The sequence below is a fragment of the Anticarsia gemmatalis genome, chromosome 26 (assembly GCF_050436995.1).
Source record: "Anticarsia gemmatalis isolate Benzon Research Colony breed Stoneville strain chromosome 26, ilAntGemm2 primary, whole genome shotgun sequence".
Classification (NCBI taxonomy): domain Eukaryota; kingdom Metazoa; phylum Arthropoda; class Insecta; order Lepidoptera; family Erebidae; genus Anticarsia; species Anticarsia gemmatalis.
In genome coordinates, this window is record NC_134770.1 from 5,585,567 (window position 1) to 5,609,756 (window position 24,190).

The 24,190-nt window shown below is 33.3% G+C and overlaps 2 protein-coding genes across 6 annotated transcripts in view; one reads left to right on the forward strand and one right to left on the reverse strand.

Moving 5' to 3' along the window:
* LOC142984305 (calpain-A-like) overlaps nucleotides 1–22,210 on the reverse strand; it is a 60,129-nt gene extending 37,919 nt beyond the window's left edge. For 2 of the 5 annotated variants that reach the window (XM_076131824.1, XM_076131820.1), the window contains exons 1-2: nucleotides 22,191–22,210; nucleotides 11,448–11,859 (exon numbers count right to left, since the gene is read on the reverse strand). In XM_076131824.1, the coding sequence (XP_075987939.1) occupies nucleotides 11,448–11,747 (300 nt within the window). In that variant the 5' untranslated portion in view covers nucleotides 11,748–11,859; nucleotides 22,191–22,210. The other 3 variants (XM_076131819.1, XM_076131823.1, XM_076131821.1) reach the window with 3 other exon arrangements.
* A 281-nt stretch (nucleotides 22,211–22,491) lies between these two features.
* On the forward strand, nucleotides 22,492–23,790 carry LOC142984164 (60S ribosome subunit biogenesis protein NIP7 homolog). The gene is made up of 3 exons (XM_076131581.1): nucleotides 22,492–22,618; nucleotides 22,848–23,140; nucleotides 23,571–23,790. The coding sequence occupies exons 1-3, from the start codon at nucleotides 22,563–22,565 to the stop codon at nucleotides 23,762–23,764; spliced, it is 543 nt and encodes a 180-aa protein (XP_075987696.1). The 5' UTR covers nucleotides 22,492–22,562; the 3' UTR covers nucleotides 23,765–23,790.
* Nucleotides 23,791–24,190: the final 400 nt, after the last annotated feature.

The window sequence follows — 24,190 nt, forward strand, 5'->3', positions numbered from 1 at the left end:
AGAATGTACACTGTTATCTTAATGTTGTTGAAAAGAGAGGTATTATCTGTTTCTTGCAAATGCACATTACAGTTAAGTTTTGCATAAAAAAATATAATACAAATGTTATGCTAGAAAATATCAGGGAAAATAGTTTTTAAATTAATAAATTCAATAAAATATTTTTATTGTATTATTCATAATTTTCTGAGGTTTATTCTTTACTTGTGTCGAAGTAGTGCCCATGCAGTTTGAATATAATTTAGGCAAACCGGGTAGTAATTTTAACAGGCTAGATCACACGCAGAAATTAAAGTAGGTCACTGGTGCACTTTCAAACTTATTTTAAACAGATAGAACTCATAAATATAATATCCGTTAAGTATTATTTAGAATCTTCTGACTTTAACATAGCAAAACAAATTGATAAAAATAGATGAGGTCATCAGAGGAAGTCGGAGTTCACTGAAAACTCATAGGAATCCGCCAAAGAATGTTCCAAGATTTTATCCGATATCACCAAAACACACTATCAAAGCTTACATTTTATCAATAAAACTTTAGCACACAGCACAATAACATAATTAGCTACACAAAAAACACGTCTCCTTATTTATTAAACTAGTAAAATCACATAGAAATTGAATTAGAAATCAGAGAACAACCGTACCCAAAATTGTCTCACGGAAACTGACAGAAAGACAACCGGCCGAACGAAAGAGCTTTCGGTTATTCGGAGCACACAGTGAAGTCGTGACCTATGCAACTTGGTCGTATTGCTTGGAAGATTATTGCCAGCGCATAGAATGACGTAATGCCGCTAAATGAGGGGCATTGATTTTCTGCTCGTTTTTAGACGTTTCATTTATGTTGTTATAGCACCAAAATGTTGTGATTTATATAAACATGGGGAATGTTTTATGTCACATAAATATATTTTGTTAAAGACAATATAAAGTCTTGTAACACTGTTAACTTTTGTTCTAACAGCTTTGCACAAGCCGGGTCGAGCCGGTGTTACACATTCTACGAGGCTCACATATTATATCCCATAAAAGGATCTCTAGTTGATTAAGAATTCTCATTGAACTGTGCTTTACATTTATTCAAATTTAACATTACCACAGTGATAGACAAACGAACATATAATTATCTCAAGTAGTATTCATACCTCATTGTGTATTTTAAATAATAATATACAACCTTCTCAATAGATTTTACAATTATACAAACAATGAATACAAAACACACCTACACTCGAAAAAATACTTATTTACAAAACACATCTATATACTTTTTTAAAAATTTCCTGCAGGAATCGAACCTGCTACCTTTAACCACAAACGCTCCAATAAGTAAAATACTATTTTCCTGCCTATTTGGAATTTATTAGGTTCTAAGTCTCATTTATGTGTTGCGTGGAAGGCCAAGGTATAATTTACAATGAACATTGTAGTTGAAGTAATTGAAAACCTATTTTAGGCACTTAACAAGTAGCTATTACAAAATTGTTGTACCTACCTAATTGTAGTTAATTGTTTTAGGAAATTTACTATATGTCGTCAGCGACAGTTTTGAAGTAAAACTACTAACACACAGTATTCACTTTGTACCTATTTACTATTTAGTTAATAATAAAAGCGTGTTAAATAAAATAACTAGGTATATAATTTGATGAAAAATGTACTATCAACAATAGAGCCAAAGAAGCCCATGTCAATTTCACTGCAAACATTAAATAGGTAGCTTTAAAATCCCTTAATAGATAAGGTCCTTGTACTATCAATGCATTTAAATTACTCATATTCAATACAGGAGCTTTAAAATGCCTGTAATTCGTGCATCGCGTCTAATAAAAACACATTTATATCTAAAATCTCGTCATTTTGAGGACACAGTAAACTTTATAATTACTATTTTAAACCAAAATCTCATTGTACTACCAAAATGGTATTACGAGCCATTTGCCTTGACGTACAAGGTTCCGATTATGGCAGGAAATTACACTTGAAAATAACCGAATAAGTTATATTTATACGTAGGTACCGACCTATTATTTATCTCGGTGGTAAGTAATAAGTAGCGAGGAAGGGCCGGTGGGGTCCTTTGATACAAAAACTAAAGAGTACAGATTTTATTACACAACTTTTAAACACAATTTTATTTTGGCAACTGTTGTAATCGAAACTGGTTTATCGTGGGAATATTTAGTGACTTACATGTAGTTCTTTTATTGTGTGAACTCTAGTGTAGTATCAATTCACCTTCAACAACCTTGAATTTACATAAAAGATACTAGCGTTCGATGTTCATTCATGTAATTCGGTGGTACTATATACATATAGGTAAATATGATGCCTTTTCTCCCATAGGCAGAGACCAAAGAACGGTACAATACTTACATACTTCCCTGCCTCATTCACATCCATACATCGGTCGTGTTACTAACGAAGTAATGACCTAGGGATCCTCTTATACTAGTTAGAGTTTGACACTAACAAAACAGCATCAATAATTTGAAGTTTTTTTTTATGTTACTTGCCTTCTGCTTTGCAAGAGTCTTCTCTTGGAATAAGGAATGGATTGTTTCCTCTAATTTAAATATGAGTGGAGCATTTTGTATTCCGACATAGACTTCAAGAAAACATAAAATACTTGTTTTGTCTGTAACGGGGGTTTCCCCCGCGATCAACTAAACAAAAATTCCGTTAAAAAAATATAAATAAAATACCAAATTTATTATCCTCGTATAAAACAGTTCGTATTGTGGTAAGATTTTGGCACAGCATTGAAAGGAAGATTGTCTCTATCGGCTAGTGTTATAGCGGGCACAAGGCCAGCAATAAACCTTTGTATCGCGAAACTAATTAAACAATAGTCTAACATTTACGTGGTCATGCATAACTTGATTGCAAGCTAAAGCAATTTTTTGACTTTGGCTCTTTTGACGCTGTTTATTTTCAACTTTTATAGGTAAAAGATTAACTAATTTCTTGGGTACCGTTAATCTAGATCAATTTTGAAAATTAGTTCGAAAATAGTGAAATGAACAGAATCTCACCAAAGAAAGTTTAGACCATAATTTTCAACTGAAGATCGACTAAAGAACTTATAAAAATGATACAGAAAAAATGCAGTTTTAACAGAAAGCTATGTGATGAGGCAGGTCCATTGAATCATTGAAGACTAATCATTTCAAAAGACTTTAGAGAAAAATTAGGGGGCGCCTACGCAATGTAGTTACCTATTGATTGATTTTAAATAACCTATGACGTTACAATGCTACTGACCGCAAAAAGGCCAAATTTCCGGCCTTGAGTCAATATGACGACATCTAGTTTTTCAAACGGAAAACTAATGATTACGTGTTCTCATCTTATTATTAAAGTTGTTATATTATCCGACCCGGTTTCGGCCGGGTTACACCGGGTTAACCTTAAGAGATAGGAAGAAAACTGAAAACCGTATATAATGTTTAGGACGCGGAGGACACCTTATTTTTAATGAACCATAAGGGCTAGTTTTACAACTGTCAAAATTCCTTGTTATAAAGTAACCGATACAGACCCAAAAATGGTACCGTGGCTAAGATACGTAATAATATATATAGTAAGTATTTATTTATACGTATACATGAAGTATGTTAGAGTTTACTTATTAACGGCCATTCCGGTTTGGAGTTAAATGTGGGTGTAATCATTATGTACCAAGTACCAAGTTAATAAATGAGTAGATATTGAGATAATAGTACCTACTAATTGTACCTGTGGGTAGATATACTTAAATTGATTTGTTCTGCTTCTGGATAGTTAATTACGAGTTTGATGGACTTCTCTTTTAAAACTCCCGTAAGAGGTATTAATCTCGTGTAACAAAAGTTTATAACAAATGAACAAACAACGGACAGAAAGGAAAAACCGAGATGACACAGAAATATTAATTGTCTGTGGGAATCGTACTCATGATCCCTATAGTAGAAACAGCTGCTGCTACCCTTATCCACTGTCCTATGAGCATCATTAACCCTCGGTTTCTGAGTACATTTAACGGTAGTTTATCTATTCAACAGCGTTTTTTTTTTACATGAGTTTTGACACTATTGAATAGATAAACTACCTACAGCTAAATGTACTTCAGAAACCGGGGGTAAATGATCAAATCTACATAGAATAATATTGTCTCTTTGACTGCCACGAGATGGTAGCGAAAACGGGAAAGGTCCAAAGAAAGAGATTTTGGCCCGGCATTGGGCATAGGGATCAGACTATTTAAAAAAAATAAAATCTTTGTTAGGAACAAAGTTAGGCAACCTATATTTGGTCCATTTGATCAGCCTCGGAGTTGTTGAACTGAGAAGAATATAATTGCTTTATCAATTGGCGTAGAAGGTTACTAGGTAATGTAGATACAAAGCAATTAAGGTCAAATGTTAGAACTTACAAGTGTTTTAGGTTATTGAGACGAGTTATGTGTTTTTATTTAGTTATTTATAGTTGTTGTGATGTAATGAGAATTATAACCGGTTCTATTTATCTCTCAGTTCAATCCGATTCGGGTAATTGAGATTCAAGGAGTATATAATAAATAGTGTTCTGCTATATTTTCCCTATTTAGGGGCAGTTTAGAAATTAGTGTCAGATAACCTATGTTCTAGATAAAGGAACAACTGCTAAAATTACTTTCGGCAAATACGGACCTAAATGATTATATCAAAATATTTGTTGTTGATTGACTAAATGTAATTTAATGCTTTGTTTAGGCACAAAAACATTTCTATATTTTGGTGTAACAAGACAGAATTGTACGTATGTATGTTGATAATGTTGTCAACGCAGGAAAAATCTAAGGAATCGATTTAATTTCGTACTTACCACACATAAGTACTTAGTTGAAAAAATCAAAGGCTATCAAATCTGGCTCAAGCGAATCTGCAGTAAAAGGCTAGTTTCGGATAAAATACTCTATTTCACCTTCACCTTCTCTATAAAAGCTATTTTAACCCATATTTATACTATAATCTATTAAAATTCCTGCCAGTACACCATAGCGATCACCTCTACAAGACCGTGGGGCCACGTGAGACGTTAAAAATATACTCTCCCTTTTAATTCTGTTAGTTGACTCATTTCAAACGCGTTATTCAAGAGCCCTGTGGAATATCTTGGACTGTTATATGATTATTTAGACTAATTTAGAGAATATAAAACTATTGGATAAAAGATGGTATAAATGGTGACTTCCCTGTCGTCCAATTTAGTGCACTTCGATTTAATACATCTGTATATTTCGGTTAACCAAAATTTTATAATAGAATCTCTTTGGAAATCTGTAACGTTAACTTAATTTTATAAGTTTTAAGACAAGCCCGAGTTGCATTGTTAAGCCGTATTTTTAATATTACAGAAAAATTATTCGAATGGAACACAAAAAAAACATCTAATTCGGTAAAAATGCCTGTAAACTGGGTGAATTGTAACTCACAATTATTTCCATAATCGGTCGTCTCATAAATCACAGTCTATGTATGTATTTATGTATGAATATTAATAAAGGAATTTATGATGCCTATCATAATTATTCGGAAGCGTAAACGAATCGAGAAAAGCCATTAACAGTTACTGCCAGATAATTGCTAGTATCAAATCATATTTTGGTAAACTACCGATAATGACATTAGGTTGACTCCATAAACTTGGTATTTTCACTACAATCTTTTGAGAAAAATATAATTTTATGACAAGATGTATGGATGTAAATGAGGCAAGGGAAAGTTTGTAATGATCGTACCAAGTGTCGTTCTTTAGTCCCTGTCTACTCCCATGGAAAAAGACGTGATTTTATGTATTAGGTCGGGAAAATACTCTTTTCGCATTATAGTATGTATGAACTTGTAATAAAATCCCTTTGGCTTCAAGAATCACAAATGAGTACACGGTTCATTAGGTTTCTTTTAGCGAGCTCGTGAGGTACCCAAATATCGAGCTTTTTTGTGTATAGAAAAGATTTTATTACAAGTTCATACATACTATAATGCGAAAAGACTTTTTCCCCGACCTAATATGTATGTGACATATACCTACATAAAACATAGTGAATTCCACAAAAAATGCTTAAGATGTTTTAAAAGGATGCAGGATAAATGTACCGTTAAAATACACGTACAAATTAAGATCATATATTTTTGTCCAGTCAGGTTGTTGACTTTGCAAATGTGACTCGGCGGCCTTTACGCATAGTATGACAACACACGTTTAATACGATCGTATTGTATGGGTATGTATGTAAGAGGGATTGGTTATAAAGGTGTTCAGGGTAAATCTATGGCATTGAGATAAACGATCTGGCTTGGGAGCTTGTGACCGAATTGTTGCCGAATCAAGATTTTTGGAAAGGTCATTGATCAAATGATTGTACTTGTCGAAAATAAAATAAATCTTTTTATCTTTGTAATAAATGTATTAAAATATACATATACAGGGTGTCCCAAAACTCAACGATATTCCGAGAAAGGATGAAAGGCCAAGTCATACCGGCTATAGGAAAAATAAAAAAAAAATTCCATATCACTTAGTTCAGCAATAATAGACACTTTTCAAAAAAGTTGAAATTCCACACCCTTGGTCGCATTTTTAAGTCCTGTGATCACCAATGTCACAATTTCGCTGTGTTTTTTTGAATTTCGTGATCTTAATTAAATATGCTATTAATCGTTAAACAAATTAATGCACAAAACATTGTCAATTTTATAAAAAAAGTTAAGTTTTAGTGAGTCATCTTTCTCAAAAATATCGTTAGTCAACTTTGACGCTTCATACTGAAAAAAAAATGTACTACACTACCCTTGGCAAGTTATTTCAAAAGTTGGCGCATATAATCAAAATTTCAAAATGGTATAATACTTGCCACTTTTCTTGCCATTAAAAATGTTATTTTTATTTGAACGAAGAGTATCCTCGCAGATGGATCGGACGCAGTGGTACAATTTTATGGCATCCTCGTTCTCCCGATCTAAATCTAATAGATATTTTTTACTGGGAATGCATAAAAGAAAAAGTCTTTTCAAAATCAATACAAAATCTATCAGAACTTCGCCAGAAAATTGACACAGCGTCAGAAGAAATAAATGCAAGGAATTTTGCTTGACTGGTGAAAAAATCTTTTGTACGCCGTTGCAGAGCCTGTATTCGTGCCAGAGGAAAGCAATTATTTTTAGTAAAGAGGTAATTGAGTCAGTCCATAACAAATATTTAATGTAATAAACATAATAGGTTATAATAATTAAAAAAAAACAATGAACGAACCATCGATCTTATTTAATTATTCTCCTTAAACTAAAGTAATTCCGAATTGTTTTCCTCTAGCATGAATTCAGGCTCTGCAACGCCTTACAAAAGACCTTTGCACCAGTCAATCAAAATTCCTTGCATTTATTTCCTTTGACGCTGTGTAAATTTTCTGGCTAAGTTCTGATAGATTTTGTATTGATTTCAAATAAACTTTTTCCCTTTATGCATTCCCAGTAAAAAATATCTACTGGATTTAAATCGGGAGAATGAGGATGCCATACAATTGTACCACTGCGTCCGATCCATTTGCGAGGATACTCTTCGTTCAAATAAAAATAACATTTTTAATGGCAAGAAAAGTGGCAAGTATTATACCATTTTGAAATCTTGATTACATGCGCCAACTTTTGAAATAACTTGCCAAGGGTAGTGTAGTACATTTTTTTTTCAGTATGAAGCGTCAAAGTTGACTAACGATATTTTTGAGAAAGATGACTCACTAAAACTTAACTTTTTTTATTGAAGTAACAATGTTTTGTGCATTAATTTGTTTTACGATTAATAGCATATTTAATTAAGATCACGAAATTCAAAAAAACACAGCGAAATTGTGACATTGGTGATCACAGGACTTAAAAATGCGACCAAGGGTGTGGAATTTCAACTTTTTTGAAAAGTGTCTATTATTGCTGAACTAAGTGATATGGATTTTTTTTTTTTTTCTATAGCCGGTATGACTTGGCCTTTCATCCTGTCTCGGATTATCGTTGAGTTTTGGGACACCCTGTATATATATACAAAACTTCTCGTTTGGAAATTCTCTCTCTAACTCATTTTGTAGGTACTGAAGTGCTCTGTGGTATGAAAATCACAGTGCAATTACCGCAACGTCATTGATGACTAACTGTTTTACTTCCGCTTCCTATAATGATAAGCGTCATCGATTTAAATGTAATTGACGTCACAAACTTTGCACGGAACACAGGCTACTACCCTTTTTTTTGCTCTAAGCCATTCACTTATTCAGTCGGTAATCGATCAGTCACCTAGATAATCCAATTATCTTAACCACTACTAGTTAAACGATTACTAAAATTTTCCTAATTAGTGCTAACCGCTTCTGACCACGTAAGAGCAGTTACAGACATTTTCGATCAACATTGCTTTGCCTTCTCGAACAGTTTTTTCCTATAACGGCATACAAGGTTGACCACAAAAGAAAAAAACAAATTTTTCGTGAATCAAAGATTTCCCCAAACCATTTTAAACGAGAGTAAATCCCAATGACTGTTCTCGCGTGGGAGAACAAGATCATAACATCGAAATCTCGATTTTGTGATAATAAGTGTACCTACGTCACTAATGAATCAGAAAAGTTAATTATCAAGATGATATTAGGTACTCACTCGTGAATGTGAGTAAGCAAGTTTAACTTAATGTTTACTTGAGATATGATTAATGAGTAGTTAGTGTTATTATTTGTTACAGTTTGTGTTTAATCAGTTGATTCGTGAACGTTAAATAAATCGGCTTGTTCGAATGAGTGTAGGCTGAGAGTGATGAGTGCAAAGAGTACCATTTGCTTTGACTATACATATAACACCTTTTTTTTTGTTCCATATTCACAGTCGAGCTAATGATAATACCAATTTCTATCATTTTGGTTATAAAGGATCCGGTCTTTTACTAAATCGACACATACAACGTGCCGGTCTAATGGCTTATTTCCTTCAACCATGTATGTTGAATGTATTTATTTAGCTTGTCGTACATGCCCGAGGTTTTGATTTGATAGCTGCCTTTAAAATACAACCGATTTGGGAATTTAAAAACTTATTTTTCATTAACAATCCAATTTTCTGGATTGTTAACGGAAAAATAGATTTTTCAATCAAATCGCTTAACATAAATAAAATAAGTCGTAAGAGTCAATTTCTAATCCTTATTGGATGTTAGCAACAAGTCAGACCCGTTTTGCATATAAAGACACATGCAGGTCAAAACTGGATTAAATAATACATAAATCTGCTGCCATATAAGGCCGTTATTGCAGTTATCAATATTGTACCTAATATGGACTTAAGCATCAAGAAACGTAGTGTGAAGAAACAAGCTTTTTAATGTAGGTTATCAAGTTTTACACGCAGGTAGCATTGATAAATAATTTTCACTGACTTGTAAGGTATTTAATTATGAAATCTGTACCTTATTTTAATGCCTAGTATCTTGTAAGATGTTAAACATAAACCTACAATTAAAGGAGAAGAGTTTATTTACTGACATGTAAATACAGATAGTTATTACGCCACTGACATACCATAACTATAATCTTTAATGGATAGCATCATTTTATCATCGCAAAAGTAAAATGGCGTCGTTGGAATAGCTAGTAAGTACAAACTAGGGAGTAGTAGAACAGACCTTTTTTATTGATTCAATCTTATGAACAAGTAGGTATGTACATCATTTGTCCAAATCCTGAATTTATTTTGGAATAAAGTTATCTGACGTCGAAGTTACGACCCAGAGCTTTTCATCAGCACTTAATATAATTACAATGTACATTTCTCAGAATATCGACAATAAAACAGAACAAATGCGCATTGCACACAGACGTCCGGTGCCAATAACAGTCACAGTTCGTATGCACAAATAACTGTTCAACTAAATGATCTTGTAGCCACGAGTACGAGACTACGAGTACACTTGCCAACAGGAAGACAGTTTAACGTTTTAATAGCTTTTGTACCGGAATTCCCCTTTAAACATTATATAAAGATACATTAAATAAACGCACTAAAGTGTCTAATTCTAACAAAATAATGTCGCTCTTTGCTAATTAAGAGTTTACTTTTCTGAAAGATTAAAAGAGCTTTTTCAATCTATATTCTTGATTATTGAATAGCAGTGTCTTGCAATGGACACGATACTGCAAATCGCTAAGTATTTGTGTGCTTGACACTTTCCAAAAAGGGTCCAAACTATTTCTTTACTATTAAAATTAAATTAAAGTAAGTAGGAAGATAGGTATATTATGAAGATCATTAAGGTAAGTCTACGTGATTACAAAATTAGTACCTAAGGCGGTAATACTGTTCTTCCGGGAACAATCGATTTACTAATATCATATACCAGAAACAATTTAGTGCCACATTAGGTTAATGATTTATTTCTAAGTGTTCAACTTACGAATCGTTTAGACTGACCCTGAATTACAGGTGATATTTGTTAAGTATAATTTCACCGACCAAATAGAGCAAATATGCAAGTTAATAAAACGTTGTGCCTGGGACGTGGTCAGTAATAATAACTTAGCAAATTATTTCTGACTTCACTGATAAGTTTACAAAATAACATTAACCTGTAATTAAGAAATGTGCTCCAAAAAAATGTCATTTCTTTGATCTTACCTCTGGTAGTTCAGTCCACTGGTTAGTAAGACATGGAAATAGTTATTATTATTAGTATAAGAAACCTTTATACGATTTTGCCCTAAACTTCTAATACAGCTAAGCTAAGGTAAGGCCAAACTTTTATCGTCACATAAATACAGTCGAACAAAAATTTCGTTGTTTAGACAATTGATATCATTATTAATGTCTCTTTAATAAAACTACTAAATAGCACGTCGAATTACCCGATTATGAATTCAGAGTTAAAAGCGCATAGGGAAATAAATACAAGCACGTTGTTTTGAGTGAGAAAAAGGAATACGAAAAGATCAAGATTTACAATTATCCACGGAAAAAATAAAATAAATTTTTCGTTTCCTGTTTGTTTCCGAACATTAACCTTCTGCTCAGCTGCTTTTAAAAAGATATCTAACGGCATTACGACTGTACATTTATCATTACAATTATATATTACAATATTATCTTGAATACAGCTTGAAACTTAATATAATAAATTATCTTACTACATATTACTGTAATATATTTATTATATTCAAGGAATTTTAACCAAACATCCGTACATTTTACAAACAGCATAAAAGAGACATATAAACTCTACAATGATATAGTTTTTTGACGTCACGACTGCCAATAAATAACAATTTATGTTCCAATGCAACCCATGAGCGAAATCCCATATTTATAAACAAAAACACTATCTCACTTCAACTAAACAACGCACTAAGTTTACAGCATCGTAAAACCGAACTATAAACATCAAAGTACTCACCACGGCATTCGCGTTGACGGCTGCACAGACTTCTTCCACCACCTCCTCAACAGCGCCACCTTCGTACTCCTCAACTGGTAGAGCTGGATACAGCTTCATCCCAGTACTGAAGATGGTATCATCCTCCGTCGGCAACTTGGGGTATAGACTCCCATTCCCGAGAAGAGGTTCCCCGTCTCCATCATTTCCTTCTCCCCTCGCATCTCGTAGAAAGCCTTTGACAGCAGACGCAGGGGTTGCCCCACGATGCCACCCCCATCCATTGGCCTTCAAATTCTTAGGGTAGTAAAGCAACGCCATGTTCACACAATCACAGTTCACGCGCGTTATTTCGGGTTTATCTGAAAATAAACGGTGTTCGCGTCTCGACGGACTGACGGCGAATGAAGCTCTCCTCTGATAGCGATATAGTCTGTAACAAAGAAAGTGTCTGAGTCAAAGTTTTGGAGATTTTTTGTTAGTCATACTTTGATTTAAAGTTCGAATTCTGGAGAAAATATTGAATAAGTTGAAAATGAAAGTGTATCGTGTTGATTTTCTCGATAGTCTTATGTATATGTCTTTGTCAAGTTCAAGGTCAACGACCGCGTAAAACGTTGTTAGGTTAATATTAAGTGAAAGATTTTTTTTAGTTTCTTAAGATGTTTTCTTTAAGAGGAAAATGTAATCTTTGCCTTGTATTCTGTATTGTATTAATATTAGGTACTAACTGACCAAATATGAATCATAAAAGATATGATAACATTCCTTGCTCCCTTCCTTCAAATAAGTAATCATTTAAACAAACTCATGTAGTTATGAATATTGTATTATTCTCACAAATAGATGCTAACTGTTATATTATTTGAAAACAATACAGCTAAAACAAAATGCATTGTGTACGGAATATATTTGGTTAATAGTTCGTGTAAATTAGTTGACCTTGTGGTTTTTATCAGTCGCCGACTCGGTATACGTCAGCTGACTGCTGTGAGTGAATCAGTTGCAATTACTGTACAATGTACAAGTATTGGAATATAGATATTTGAAACTTATGTTGTGAGGTGAGGTGTATAAAATGTTGAAATCTTCAGAGGAAATACGAAAGTGATGCCAATTTTCGTGAGAGACTAGGTAGAGGTACCTTAGTGTTTAAAATCAATCAGTTTAAATATGTTTTTTGAATAATTTTTATTGTAATTTCAGATCGACATCAAACTAAGCAAAATAAGCGGTTTATAGGGACATAATAAAATGTATAAGTGGATGATAATAGAATAGGTATGAGTCAGGTATTTATAGGCAAGTAATGGCGCTATCACACCACCATATGTATCTAAAAAAGGATGCAGAAATCGCAAAATACCTAAGCTATTGAACAATTTACAGGAACACTATTCCAATTTTGTGTACTAAATGTAACCTACATAATATTGAGTTACGAAAATAAATACGAATGTTTCACTTTACCGACTAGACGGCGTCCCTAACTCCCTAACTGTTATAAATTAACGAGATGCTAAAATGTTGGAACTTGGCTACTGGACGAATAACAAAGCAAATTCACTTCCCTTCTGTCTAGTCATCGTTTATTTCCTGAGGCATTATGGCTAGAAGAGAAATGTTCTAAATAAGACTAATAAAATATTATGAAGATGGTCCCACAAATAAAACTATTGGCACGTGTTTCAATGTCAGAATATTAGGTTGGGGAAAAAGTATTTTCGCTTTATTGTAACTTGTAATAAAATCTTTTCTCTACACAAAATCGATCGATATTTGGGTAGGTACCTCACGGGCTCACTGAAAAAACCTAATGAACCGTGTACTCATTTGTGATTCTTGAAGCCAATGAGATTTTATTACAAGTTCATACATACTATAATGCGAAAAGACTTTTTCCCCGACCTAATAATAATAATTCCCGGTCTAGACATTAACTAGTATAATTTTAATTCAAGTAGATTCATTTATGGGAGTGCTAACAAAATAACAAAGACAAAATTAGGCCGCTCCCTGTGCAAACTATGGCATCATTCGACCTCCTTGCGTACCTTGGCGGTTAATTTCTAAATTAAAACTATGGCCGCGTTGTTTATGGCTGTTAGGGGACGCGGGCCACTTACGTTCTTTTATTAAATGTACAAACAAATTAATTGAAAAGGTATATGAAACCACTTATCGTACATAGCAATATAATACTTTATTTATTAAATTAACGGGATTTAATGGAACAATTAGAGAACAAAAAATATTAATGTTCGTCCATAGATTATTGTCAATAGATTTATTATTCTGCTTAAAAAATATCAATGTTATAAATATGGTTTTGGCTCGGAGAAGAGCATACTTTTATTTAGAACCCCCTAACCTGCTGACATAGGAGAACGTCGAACGCGTTCGAACCGCGCGATTCAGTTAAAGTAGGTAGGTAGGTACCTACTTAGTAAAAATAAAGCTTAAACGATCAGTATTAAGTCTCTATGTACAGCTAGGTATCAATATAAAGTTAAAGTTTATGTACAACTAGGTATATTGAAATAATAATAGCCAGTACGTAGAAAAAATACACGAAGCAAAAAAACCGTCGTCATGAATTTTGTACATTTAAATATGATTTCCTTAACGGTTGACGGATGTGGAAACTACAGTAAACCTATTTTTTGCCGAATACCTAAGTATATTCTCAGACATAGGTTGCATATACAAGATACATATATACAATATACCTTATACAAGATCAGAGTTCAGTGAATTTTAGGAAACATCATAAAATCCATACTAATATTATAAATGCGAAAGTAACTCTGTCTGTCTGTCTGTCTGTCTGCTACTCAATCACGCCTAAACTACTGAACCAATTTGCATGAAATTTGGTATGGAGATATTTTGATACTCGAGAAAGGACATAGGCTACTTTTTACCCCGGGAAAATGACGCATTTCCCGGGAAAATTCAGGTGGCGAACGAAGTCGCGAATTATCAATATTATAATGACATTGAATTAACAAAATTCCGTTGTCATGGCAACTGTTTGAATGACGGATATGCCTTAGCGCAACTTTGTTACATTGGACCAAGATCCCAGAGCTGCCAGACCTACGTCATTTTAGCAAAGCTGAAATTTTGAGGATTGTTAGTATAAAGGGTCTGTTAAGAGGTATGCACATCCACTACCTTGAAAGCGGGGCCGTTTCTGAGGTAGCGCGGAGTGAAGGTGCGTAAAAAACGACCCAACCCACGTTATAGTAGCAAAGTTGGTTTTCAGATATGTTATTAATGATATTATGTACAATTAAAATTGACTATTGCCAGACCGTTTCCCGGGGCCATTACTTCTGCCAGACGCCTTAAATGTTATAAAAAAATGAGGTCAACTACGTCATAGTAGCAAGCCTAAATTTTATATATGTTATTAAAGGTACAATTTTAAGACCCCCTGTATGCGGACAGACCATTCCGCAGGGCCCTTCGTCCCCTAGACGCCATTAAACTTTCCCTATGAGTGCGAGAGTAAGAGCATTATTCATATGCATAAATGAAAAACAATTGAATTCCCGCGCATCTTTGCTTGCGTCACTTAAGAGAGATAGGTCAAAATGTTACATAAACGGGTTATGTAACATTTTTCACTGGTACTCTGCTCCTATTGGTTGTAGCGTGATGATATGTATATAGCTTATAGCTTTTCTCAATAAATAGGCTATCCAACAGTAAAATATTTTTTTATTCACACCAGTAGTTCCTGAGATTAGCGCGTTCACACAAACAAACAAACTTCTCAGCTTTATAAAATTAGTATAGATTAAAAGTACTTGGAATGTTTAGGAAGATAAGTAACATTATTTTGGGAATTATTTTAAAAATAGATATGGTTTACACTATTCACAAAAATTATGAAAAAAAAATTGTAGTCATTCATCATCATCATTATCTGAGCTCTTACTTCCCTCATCAAATTGAATATTTAAATCATCTCCACCATCGTCTTCATTGTTACTTGAATTCTCTGTAAAAAAAAATGTAGGTAATGATGTTGAAAACAGTTACAAGTAGGTATATTGAAATAATTTATAGTTAAAATAAAATACCTAATTCGTTTTCAAGTGATTCGCTTACGAAACTTGGCAATTGGTCACCATCAAACCACTTAAAATGATAATGGTTATCCTTTAGAATCCACCCTTTATTTGCTGGGCTTAAAATGCTAGGGACGCTTTATATGAGCATTACTCCAGACACCCGCAATATAATTTGCTCGTCGAAATTGTTGAAGCAATTCAGATTTAAAAGGAGGTAAATTACTTGCGTCGAATTTTTTAACATTTTGCCGGTGGAATTTCTCATTCAAATCGCCGACTGTATACGTGATAATGAAAAGTTGTAGCCGTGCAGCATCTACATCAATTCAGCTCAGACCATTTAAAATTTTAAAGAAATCGCCAGAATATCAAGAAGCTTTTGTTCAATTCGGAGAAGTTGAATTATCTATTGATAAAGCGAAGGAACAAAATATATTTGATGTAATTCAAAAATTTATCTGCGAGTTATATAATGTTCCCGGATTAATTGATGTAGATGCTGCACGGCTACAACTTTTCATTAACCAATTGCCAAGTTTCGTAAGCGAATCACTTGAAAACGAATTAGGTATTTTATTTTAACTATAAATTATTTCAATATACCTACTTGTAACTGTTTTCAACATCATTACCTACATTTTTTTTTACAGAGAATTCAAGTAACAATGAAGACGATGGTGGAGATGATTTAAATATTCAATTTGATGAGGGAAGTAAGAGCTCAGATAATGATGATGATGAATGACTACAATTTTTTTTTCATAATTTTTGTGAATAGTGTAAACCATATCTATTTTTAAAATAATTCCCAAAATAATGTTACTTATCTTCCTAAACATTCCAAGTACTTTTAATCTATACTAATTTTATAAAGCTGAGAAGTTTGTTTGTTTGTGTGAACGCGCTAATCTCAGGAACTACTGGTGCGAATAAAAAAATATTTTACTGTTGGATAGCCTATTTATTGAGAAAAGCTATAAGCTATATATCATCACGCTACGACCAATAGGAGCAGAGTACCAGTGAAAAATGTTACATAACCCATTTATGTAACATTTTGACCTATCTCTCTTAAGTGACGCAAGCAAAGATGCGCGGGTCAGTTAGTATTCAATAATTTTTCAATTTTTATTTTTTTAATTCAATTGTTTTTCATTTATGCGTATGAATAATGCTCTTACTCTCGCACTCATAGGGAAATTTTAATGGCGTCTAGGGGACGAAGGGCCCTGCGGAATGGTCTGTCCGCATACAGGGGGTCTTAAAATTGTACCTTTAATAACATATATAAAATTTAGGCTTGCTACTATGACGTAGTTGACCTCATTTTTTTATAACATTTAAGGCGTCTGGCAGAAGTAATGGCCCCGGGAAACGGTCTGGCAATAGTCAATTTTAATTGTACATAATATCATTAATAACATATCTGAAAACCAACTTTGCTACTATAACGTGGGTTGGGTCGTTTTTTACGCACCTTCACTCCGCGCTACCTCAGAAACGGCCCCGCTTTCAAGGTAGTGGATGTGCATACCTCTTAACAGACCCTTTATACTAACAATCCTCAAAATTTCAGCTTTGCTAAAATGACGTAGGTCTGGCAGCTCTGGGATCTTACTCTAATATATTAAGAGATATAAATAATTTAGATAATATTTTTCATGAAAATAAAGCATATTTTGTATCATCACGCTACGACCAATAGGAGCAGAGTAACAGAATAAAGTGTTACAAAAAGTGGAAAATTCAGACCCATTCTCTCTTATGTGACGCAAACGAAGTTGCGCGGGTCAGCTAGTGATAAATAAATTTAAATAATAAATAAATTTATTTATTGGCTCCAAACTTATTATAATGTTACATAGTATAATGTTACATTTGAGTTTTATACAGTATATAAGAGAGTTAGTAAGAAAGACTATTTTAATTGTTAGTGAACGGAATAATAATACTTATAACATGCGCTAGAGATACAATATTATTAATTCTAAATATAATTAATTGTGACCGACCTGAGCTAGGTTTTAAAAAAACCTGTGTTACAGGACTTCACTTGACGCGACTTTGAAAGAAATTTTATTCGACATTATTTTGGTTATTTGCCTAGATTACAATACAAAAAGTTAGTTATATACAGTGGTAAACTATAAACTAGGTGTAGATTTTAAAACTAACAGTATTCAATGGTTTTACTGTACAATGTCAATTTTTCTGTATCTGAGTACATAAGGTACCTGGGTCGAATTTGGCCACGTTAAGATTTCTTATCCTTTTCTAATAATAATAAAGCTAAAACGAATAAGCTTTAGCATGCATTCATGAAGAGTAACTATTTATCTTTGTAAAAAACACATACTTACATGCGACACTAGCGACAATTAATGGTCATATCTGGAAGTATGGTATGTGGCCATAGTTTTCGGCTAGCTATATTTGACCTTACGTAAAATATACGTAAATCGAGACTGAATTACGATAGAACTTGGATTGCTGTAGCGACTTCTTACTACATAGGTACATAGTTACATACTCTTACAATACTATTGTATTGCCACTGTACCGTCGACGTCGGCACCCTTGCACTACCAATTGACCAGTTCCGTCCAGGATCAATATGTCAGACAAGAATAGTATTTTAGGTACCTATTCTGCGTTAAGTATTTGTGATTAAGTAAGGTATCCAAGTACCTACCTACTACACAAAAAGAAACTAGGATCATCAAATAATTTGTATGAAGTTTACGAAATATAACTTTAGTCGTCTTCATCAAGGTACAATTTGGATCGTAGAATAGGTACCTACCTATAATTATTTCAACTTGGACTTGGATTTACAAATTATTTATTTTTTTGAGTCGTACCTTTACCTAGGCAAGATCCTTACTTTTTCTTTATTATACGAACGATAGACAAGTGCGATGTTTTTCTTCTTTTTTGTATACCATTTCCTACAAATTTCCTGGCCAGTTGTATAACAAAAGCAGACATTCTATGTGATCTAACCGCGTGTCTATCTGTGTAGTCATAACCTTGCAGAGTTTAAATCGTATTAGGAGTTTAACAGCATTATAATATAAAGTACGCAAACAGATGGTGCATTATGACTTACGAGCTATGCGCGTCATAAGGCCGACAATCTTTGTAATAAAATCTTATCCATTTTTATCCGGTTATTGAAATATCTGAATAGTTTCAGGTAACTTCTTATTTGTATCGGAAATCGGAAAGGTCTATTAACTATGTGATGTTACGTTTCTAATCCCTGTAGCTACATAATATAATTAATTAACATTTAACAGTGTTTCTTAAGCTTTATAAACTTAGTTAATCGAAAATTAATTAAGTTATTTTTATAAAGGTATGGACATAATGTATTATTATAGTCTATACCGCAAAAAAACCTTGCGAAATATAGGCTCACAAATCAATAAATGCAGAGGGAACAAAGAATAACTCAGATTTATATGATTTTATGAGGAAAACGAGTGCCAAATAGCAATGGGCTGCTCTAGATCTTTTGGCAACTAAGCTCAAGGTTTAAGGTTTTGGTGAACTGTTTCCTTCACAAAAACTTGGAAGTAGAATACCTACAACTATTTTATTTATTTAATGTCTAAGTATTATGTCAACCTAGAGTCAAGAATATTTAAGACGGCGGAAAATTCTTTGTCATGGCTGTAATCTCACTTGCCCCTCGAAGTACGGAGACGCTTAGCTAAAATACCGTTTAGCAGCCACCTACCTATGGAGTGACCGCGCCAAGGGTTGCTTATCCCCACACAACTGCCACGGATCATTGACCAAGCGGTGAGCGCAACTGGCTATGAGTTCTTTAAATATTTCGGGAATCAGTGATTATCGCGAACTTGGATTACTTTTTATTTTAATTGAAGTATTTTTCACAATTTTGTCCGAATATTATTATAGTTTCTAACGTAAACGATTGCAGTTTACAATAGACTAAAACCGGTAATAAGCAGTTTAAGTTAAAGGCGCCACAGTCAGTAGTATAATGACATCATTCATGACGTCCGTCGCTTTGAATCACTTAGGTCAATGACGGATTTAAATAGTTGAGCAATACCTATTGTGTCTGGGATAATATAAGAGATATATGTATGTACTTATTTATTACTAAATGATTAGCCTGCAGTTCACGACGATTATAAAATGTGTATAGTTGCCGTCAAGCAACTTGGACAATTTCTTTACATCTTTTTTTACCCGTTACTGTACTGCTGGGCAAGGGTCTCCTCCCGAATGCGGGAGGGGTTAGGTCTTGAGTCCATCAATTACATTTAATTGAATGATTTTCTGCTTGGAAAGATTTACAACATTTTAAAAAATAATAAAAGTAGGTAGGTACGTAGGAGCGGAATAACAAAAAAAAAAACAATAAAAAAAGAGAGTCTACATTCAAATCAAAGTTGTCGTGAAGGACTTTCAACTTTTTATGACGTCATATAAGCTCTACCTAAAAAATGAGTATGAGTAATAAGTATAACTGCAAATTCAGAATTAAATGGGGAATATTATTTTTTACATGCGTGTCGCAAAAGTTGATTATTTGTATCAAGTTGCGTGTGACCCATTTCTACTCGTGTTTGTTTATTACTAGCTGTGACCCGCTGTTTTACATGTATCTTTTTTCATGCATGCTTTTTCAGGCAGGTAGGTAATTGATGTATGTTTTGTATTGTGTTCGTTTTAACTTCAATGAAATGGCACTCAGTCGATTGTACGGATGCTGAATTAGATGAGGTAAATTACTCAAAGAATAAATAGGTACCTACATTATTAGCATGCCTAAGTAAGCTGATTCATCATTGCACAATGTACCTATTGACCTGAATAAATACTTATGACTGGGCTTTTGACTGACGGAGTTACAAAAAAGATAAGATTTTTCAATTAGTAGGTAGGTGTAAATAAATTATATTATCAAGAATAAATTTACAGGAAGTCGCTTAGTGCAGCAATTTAAATTTACGCGCGTTGTTTACGTATACATTACGAATAACTGCAGTTAATATGCATGGTTTCTCAGAATGATGACCGCAAACATAATAAAAATATTAATCACCTAAAGTCATTTGTAAAGAAAAAAAAGCGAAAGTATGCCTGTATACAATATATCCTGCTTATGCCTTTCCTATTCTATTTTGCATTTTTGGGAAAATAATCTATCAATGTTGTTATGCGCCAAAGTTACATCAATCTGTAGATAGTGCCCGCTATAATACGCCCCCTCGACAATAAGTTAAAGCAGATACAATTACTAACGACCAAAATGTTCATTCATTCACTCTTCTAGAACAATTTAACACTGTGTCCTGAGTTGCTGCTCTCAGCAATTTATAACAATATAGAAAGCTGAACTCTCCGCATTAAGTGATTGTATTTTGTTCTCCTTCGTCCTAGACATTAGTTCTTGACCTTGCTTGATATTTTCCTGTATCTTTCATGCAACTAAGACAAGTTTCTTTTAATTGATTTTCTCTGGTACAAAGTTTTAATTTCCTTTTTGCCTCTTAAAAACATCTTCCAATATGTCTATGTTAAATTCTATCAAAATCAGTTTAGCGGTTTATCTATGAAACCGTAACAGACAGATTAAACAGGCAATAGGTATTTTATATTTGTATGAAAGACACGAATCTATATTTGATGTGGTTTTTGCACAGATGGTTCCTATCAGTCTAATACTGCTATTTTTATACTAGTCTGCCATGGTATATGAATCAGACACCTATTTAAAATAATGTAAAGGAACTATCGATGCAATTTTCATGATTCACTGAATAAATATTGACTGAGAGTTTATTGTCGAGATAAAGTTTGCCTAATTTCTATATGACAGGAAGTAAAGTGGTTTATGAGTGACGAAACTTGCGTTATGAGTGCAGTCTAAATGATAAGATATCGTTCTGATAATAGCCGCATATGTGTATGAACCAAATAAGCAAGTGCGATAACAAATTTGCAACGCGTATTTCGGCATACGCTGCGAGAAGAAAAATAAAATCTGTAGAAATATTTAGAAAAAAACTGCAATAATATGTTATTTATAATATAACTATATACGTGATACCCAGTACCTACGATTTTATTTTATTGCGTGATTCACAAGTAGGTAGGTATAACACGCAACCAAGTCTTGGTTTTAGTAAATTAAAGTTAGTAAACTTCATTTTAACTAATTACTTCAGGCCATTATAATTATTATGTACCTATCAAATTTGCAACATAGAACATCACAGTGAGCCATATGTGGATTGTAAATATTTACTTTTTCATTCACCGATCTGTCAATATTTAAATAATACACGAAACTTTTGTGTTATTGTTTCATTATAACACAAATTTATTAACTTTCCGTCTCTATAAGATCCGATTATTTATTTAATCAGTAAGAGATTCAGTTCATTTATAAATAGACAAACTTCTGTTAGCAGATTTGTTTAGTTTTGTTGTGATCACGTGCTTATATTAAGTTGTTTATTTCATGGCCAAAACAAAAGAGCGGTGTGAAATATAGTTCAATACTACATAAACAACGTCCCAATCGAACTGTTGTTCAAGGATTATAAAAGAACCGGAAGTAAATCGTAGATTTTATAATAAAAAATGTCGCGAGTCGCGAGTATGACTAACGGTACAAAAATTTGCAAAATCAACTTACCTCCTCTCACTTCCAGGACACTATTGAATGATTTCATTGAATGAATCAGATATTGAATGAGAGTGTTAGTAAGTCAATTCGTTCAGAATGGTCTTGTCGTGTCTTCGTTCATGCATTATTACTTCAGGTTTTTTGACAAAATATTATATGTTTTAGTTGTAATATCTATAAAATGTAGTATGTTTAAAGTAATTAATCGTAAAATTTTCGTATAAACTAAACAATCTTATAAAAAATATATTCAACGTATCGCTACGTTTCCGAACGAAACTTGATAACGTCTAAAAAAAGTAAAGTGTCACTGTCACTTAAATGTCACGCTAAGTGCTGCACGTGTTTTTATTATTGTTGAGAAATAGTTTAAAATTCAAAATGAAAGTATTATCAGAAGAACGGACGCGAATTCTATTCGAGAAATTAACAAAATAGTGAGTGTTTATCAAATTTGTCATGTGTTATTTCAGGAAATGTAAAAAAACGCGACCTAATCTTTGCCGCGCGGTATTCAACAGTTTTACGTTAAAACTTTGTCATAACCTATACTTATATCAACAATATCATTTAAAACCAACTTATAAACATTGTAGAGTATACAAAAGTGTATATTTCTTCGTTAATGACGAGATAAATCAAAGTAATTTATTTCTTTTATTACAGCATTGGTGTTAACGTGAAACTGCTGATTGACAGGCCAGACGGTACATACTGCTTCAGAGAGAAGAAAGACCGCGTCTACTACATCTCAGAACGTCTATTACACTTAGCACAGACTGTAAAACCAGACCACTTGATATCAGCCGGCACTTGTTTTGGAAAGTTCACAAAGACGAACAAATTCAGGCTTCATATTACTGCGTTGACTTATATTGCTCCGTACGCGCCTTACAAGATATGGGTGAAGCCTTCTGCTGAACAACAGTTCTTGTATGGACACCATATTATTAAGAGTGGTAAGCATTCTTTTTGTTATATGAGTTTCGTTCCGGTAAGTATGGATCATATTAATTATGTTGTTTACTAAGATTAATACAAGTACTTTGCCTTTCCAGGCTACATATACTGTAATATATTGTTTTGTATGTTTGGTGGTCTTTAACTGCATTTATACCGATGAATCTACTCATTAACCAGAGTTTGTTTTAGCCAAGCAGCCTAAGTCGCTGTATCACCACACATTTCTCTGGTCCATAAGAAGTCAAATTAATTTCTTTATTTAATAAGGTACACAAAACTATGTATACTTGAAGATGACGTTATAACATAAAACAATATGTATGATAAAAAAATAAAATGTTAGGCCACACTTCATACTTTTTTAAAGTGTCCAATAAAAGGATAAAACTATTTATCTTTTAAAACTTTTCTTTTATTTACTTGCAGGTCTTGGCCGCATAACAGAAAACACACCAAAACACCATGGAGTAGTTGTCCACACAATGTCCGACATCCCCATAGGCTTCGGAGTAGCAGCCCGGACCACAGCAGAGTGCAGACACGCAGATCCTCTAGCCACTATAGTGTTCCACCAGGCTGATGTGGGAGAGTATATAAGATCAGAAGACACTCTTACATAGTTGATAATAATATATAGGTACTTTTATTTGCTGTGTTTTATTTACCTTTACGTTAACATTATTAATATCTATTTAAAGAAACATGCTATTGTCTGTATAAAAGATTATTATCCATCTTCTAGAGTTAGAGCTGAGATTTAAAATTGGTGAAGATAGCTAGCAGTGGAAATGTGTGTTATAATTATTTACTACCATTCGAAAAGGGTGAAATAATTTTCAATTTAAGTTATTAGGCAATATACAAACCAGACCTGGATGAAAATTAAGTAAGCTATCTGAAAGACAAAATGAAAAATTTGACTATAATTTATAGCAGCCAACAAAAAGCCACAACGCCATCTAGTAAGTAAAATTAACAGTTTTGCGAAATCACCGCTGTCTGCAGTTGATATTAGTTCTATGCTGTACCAACAGATGTCGTAAATA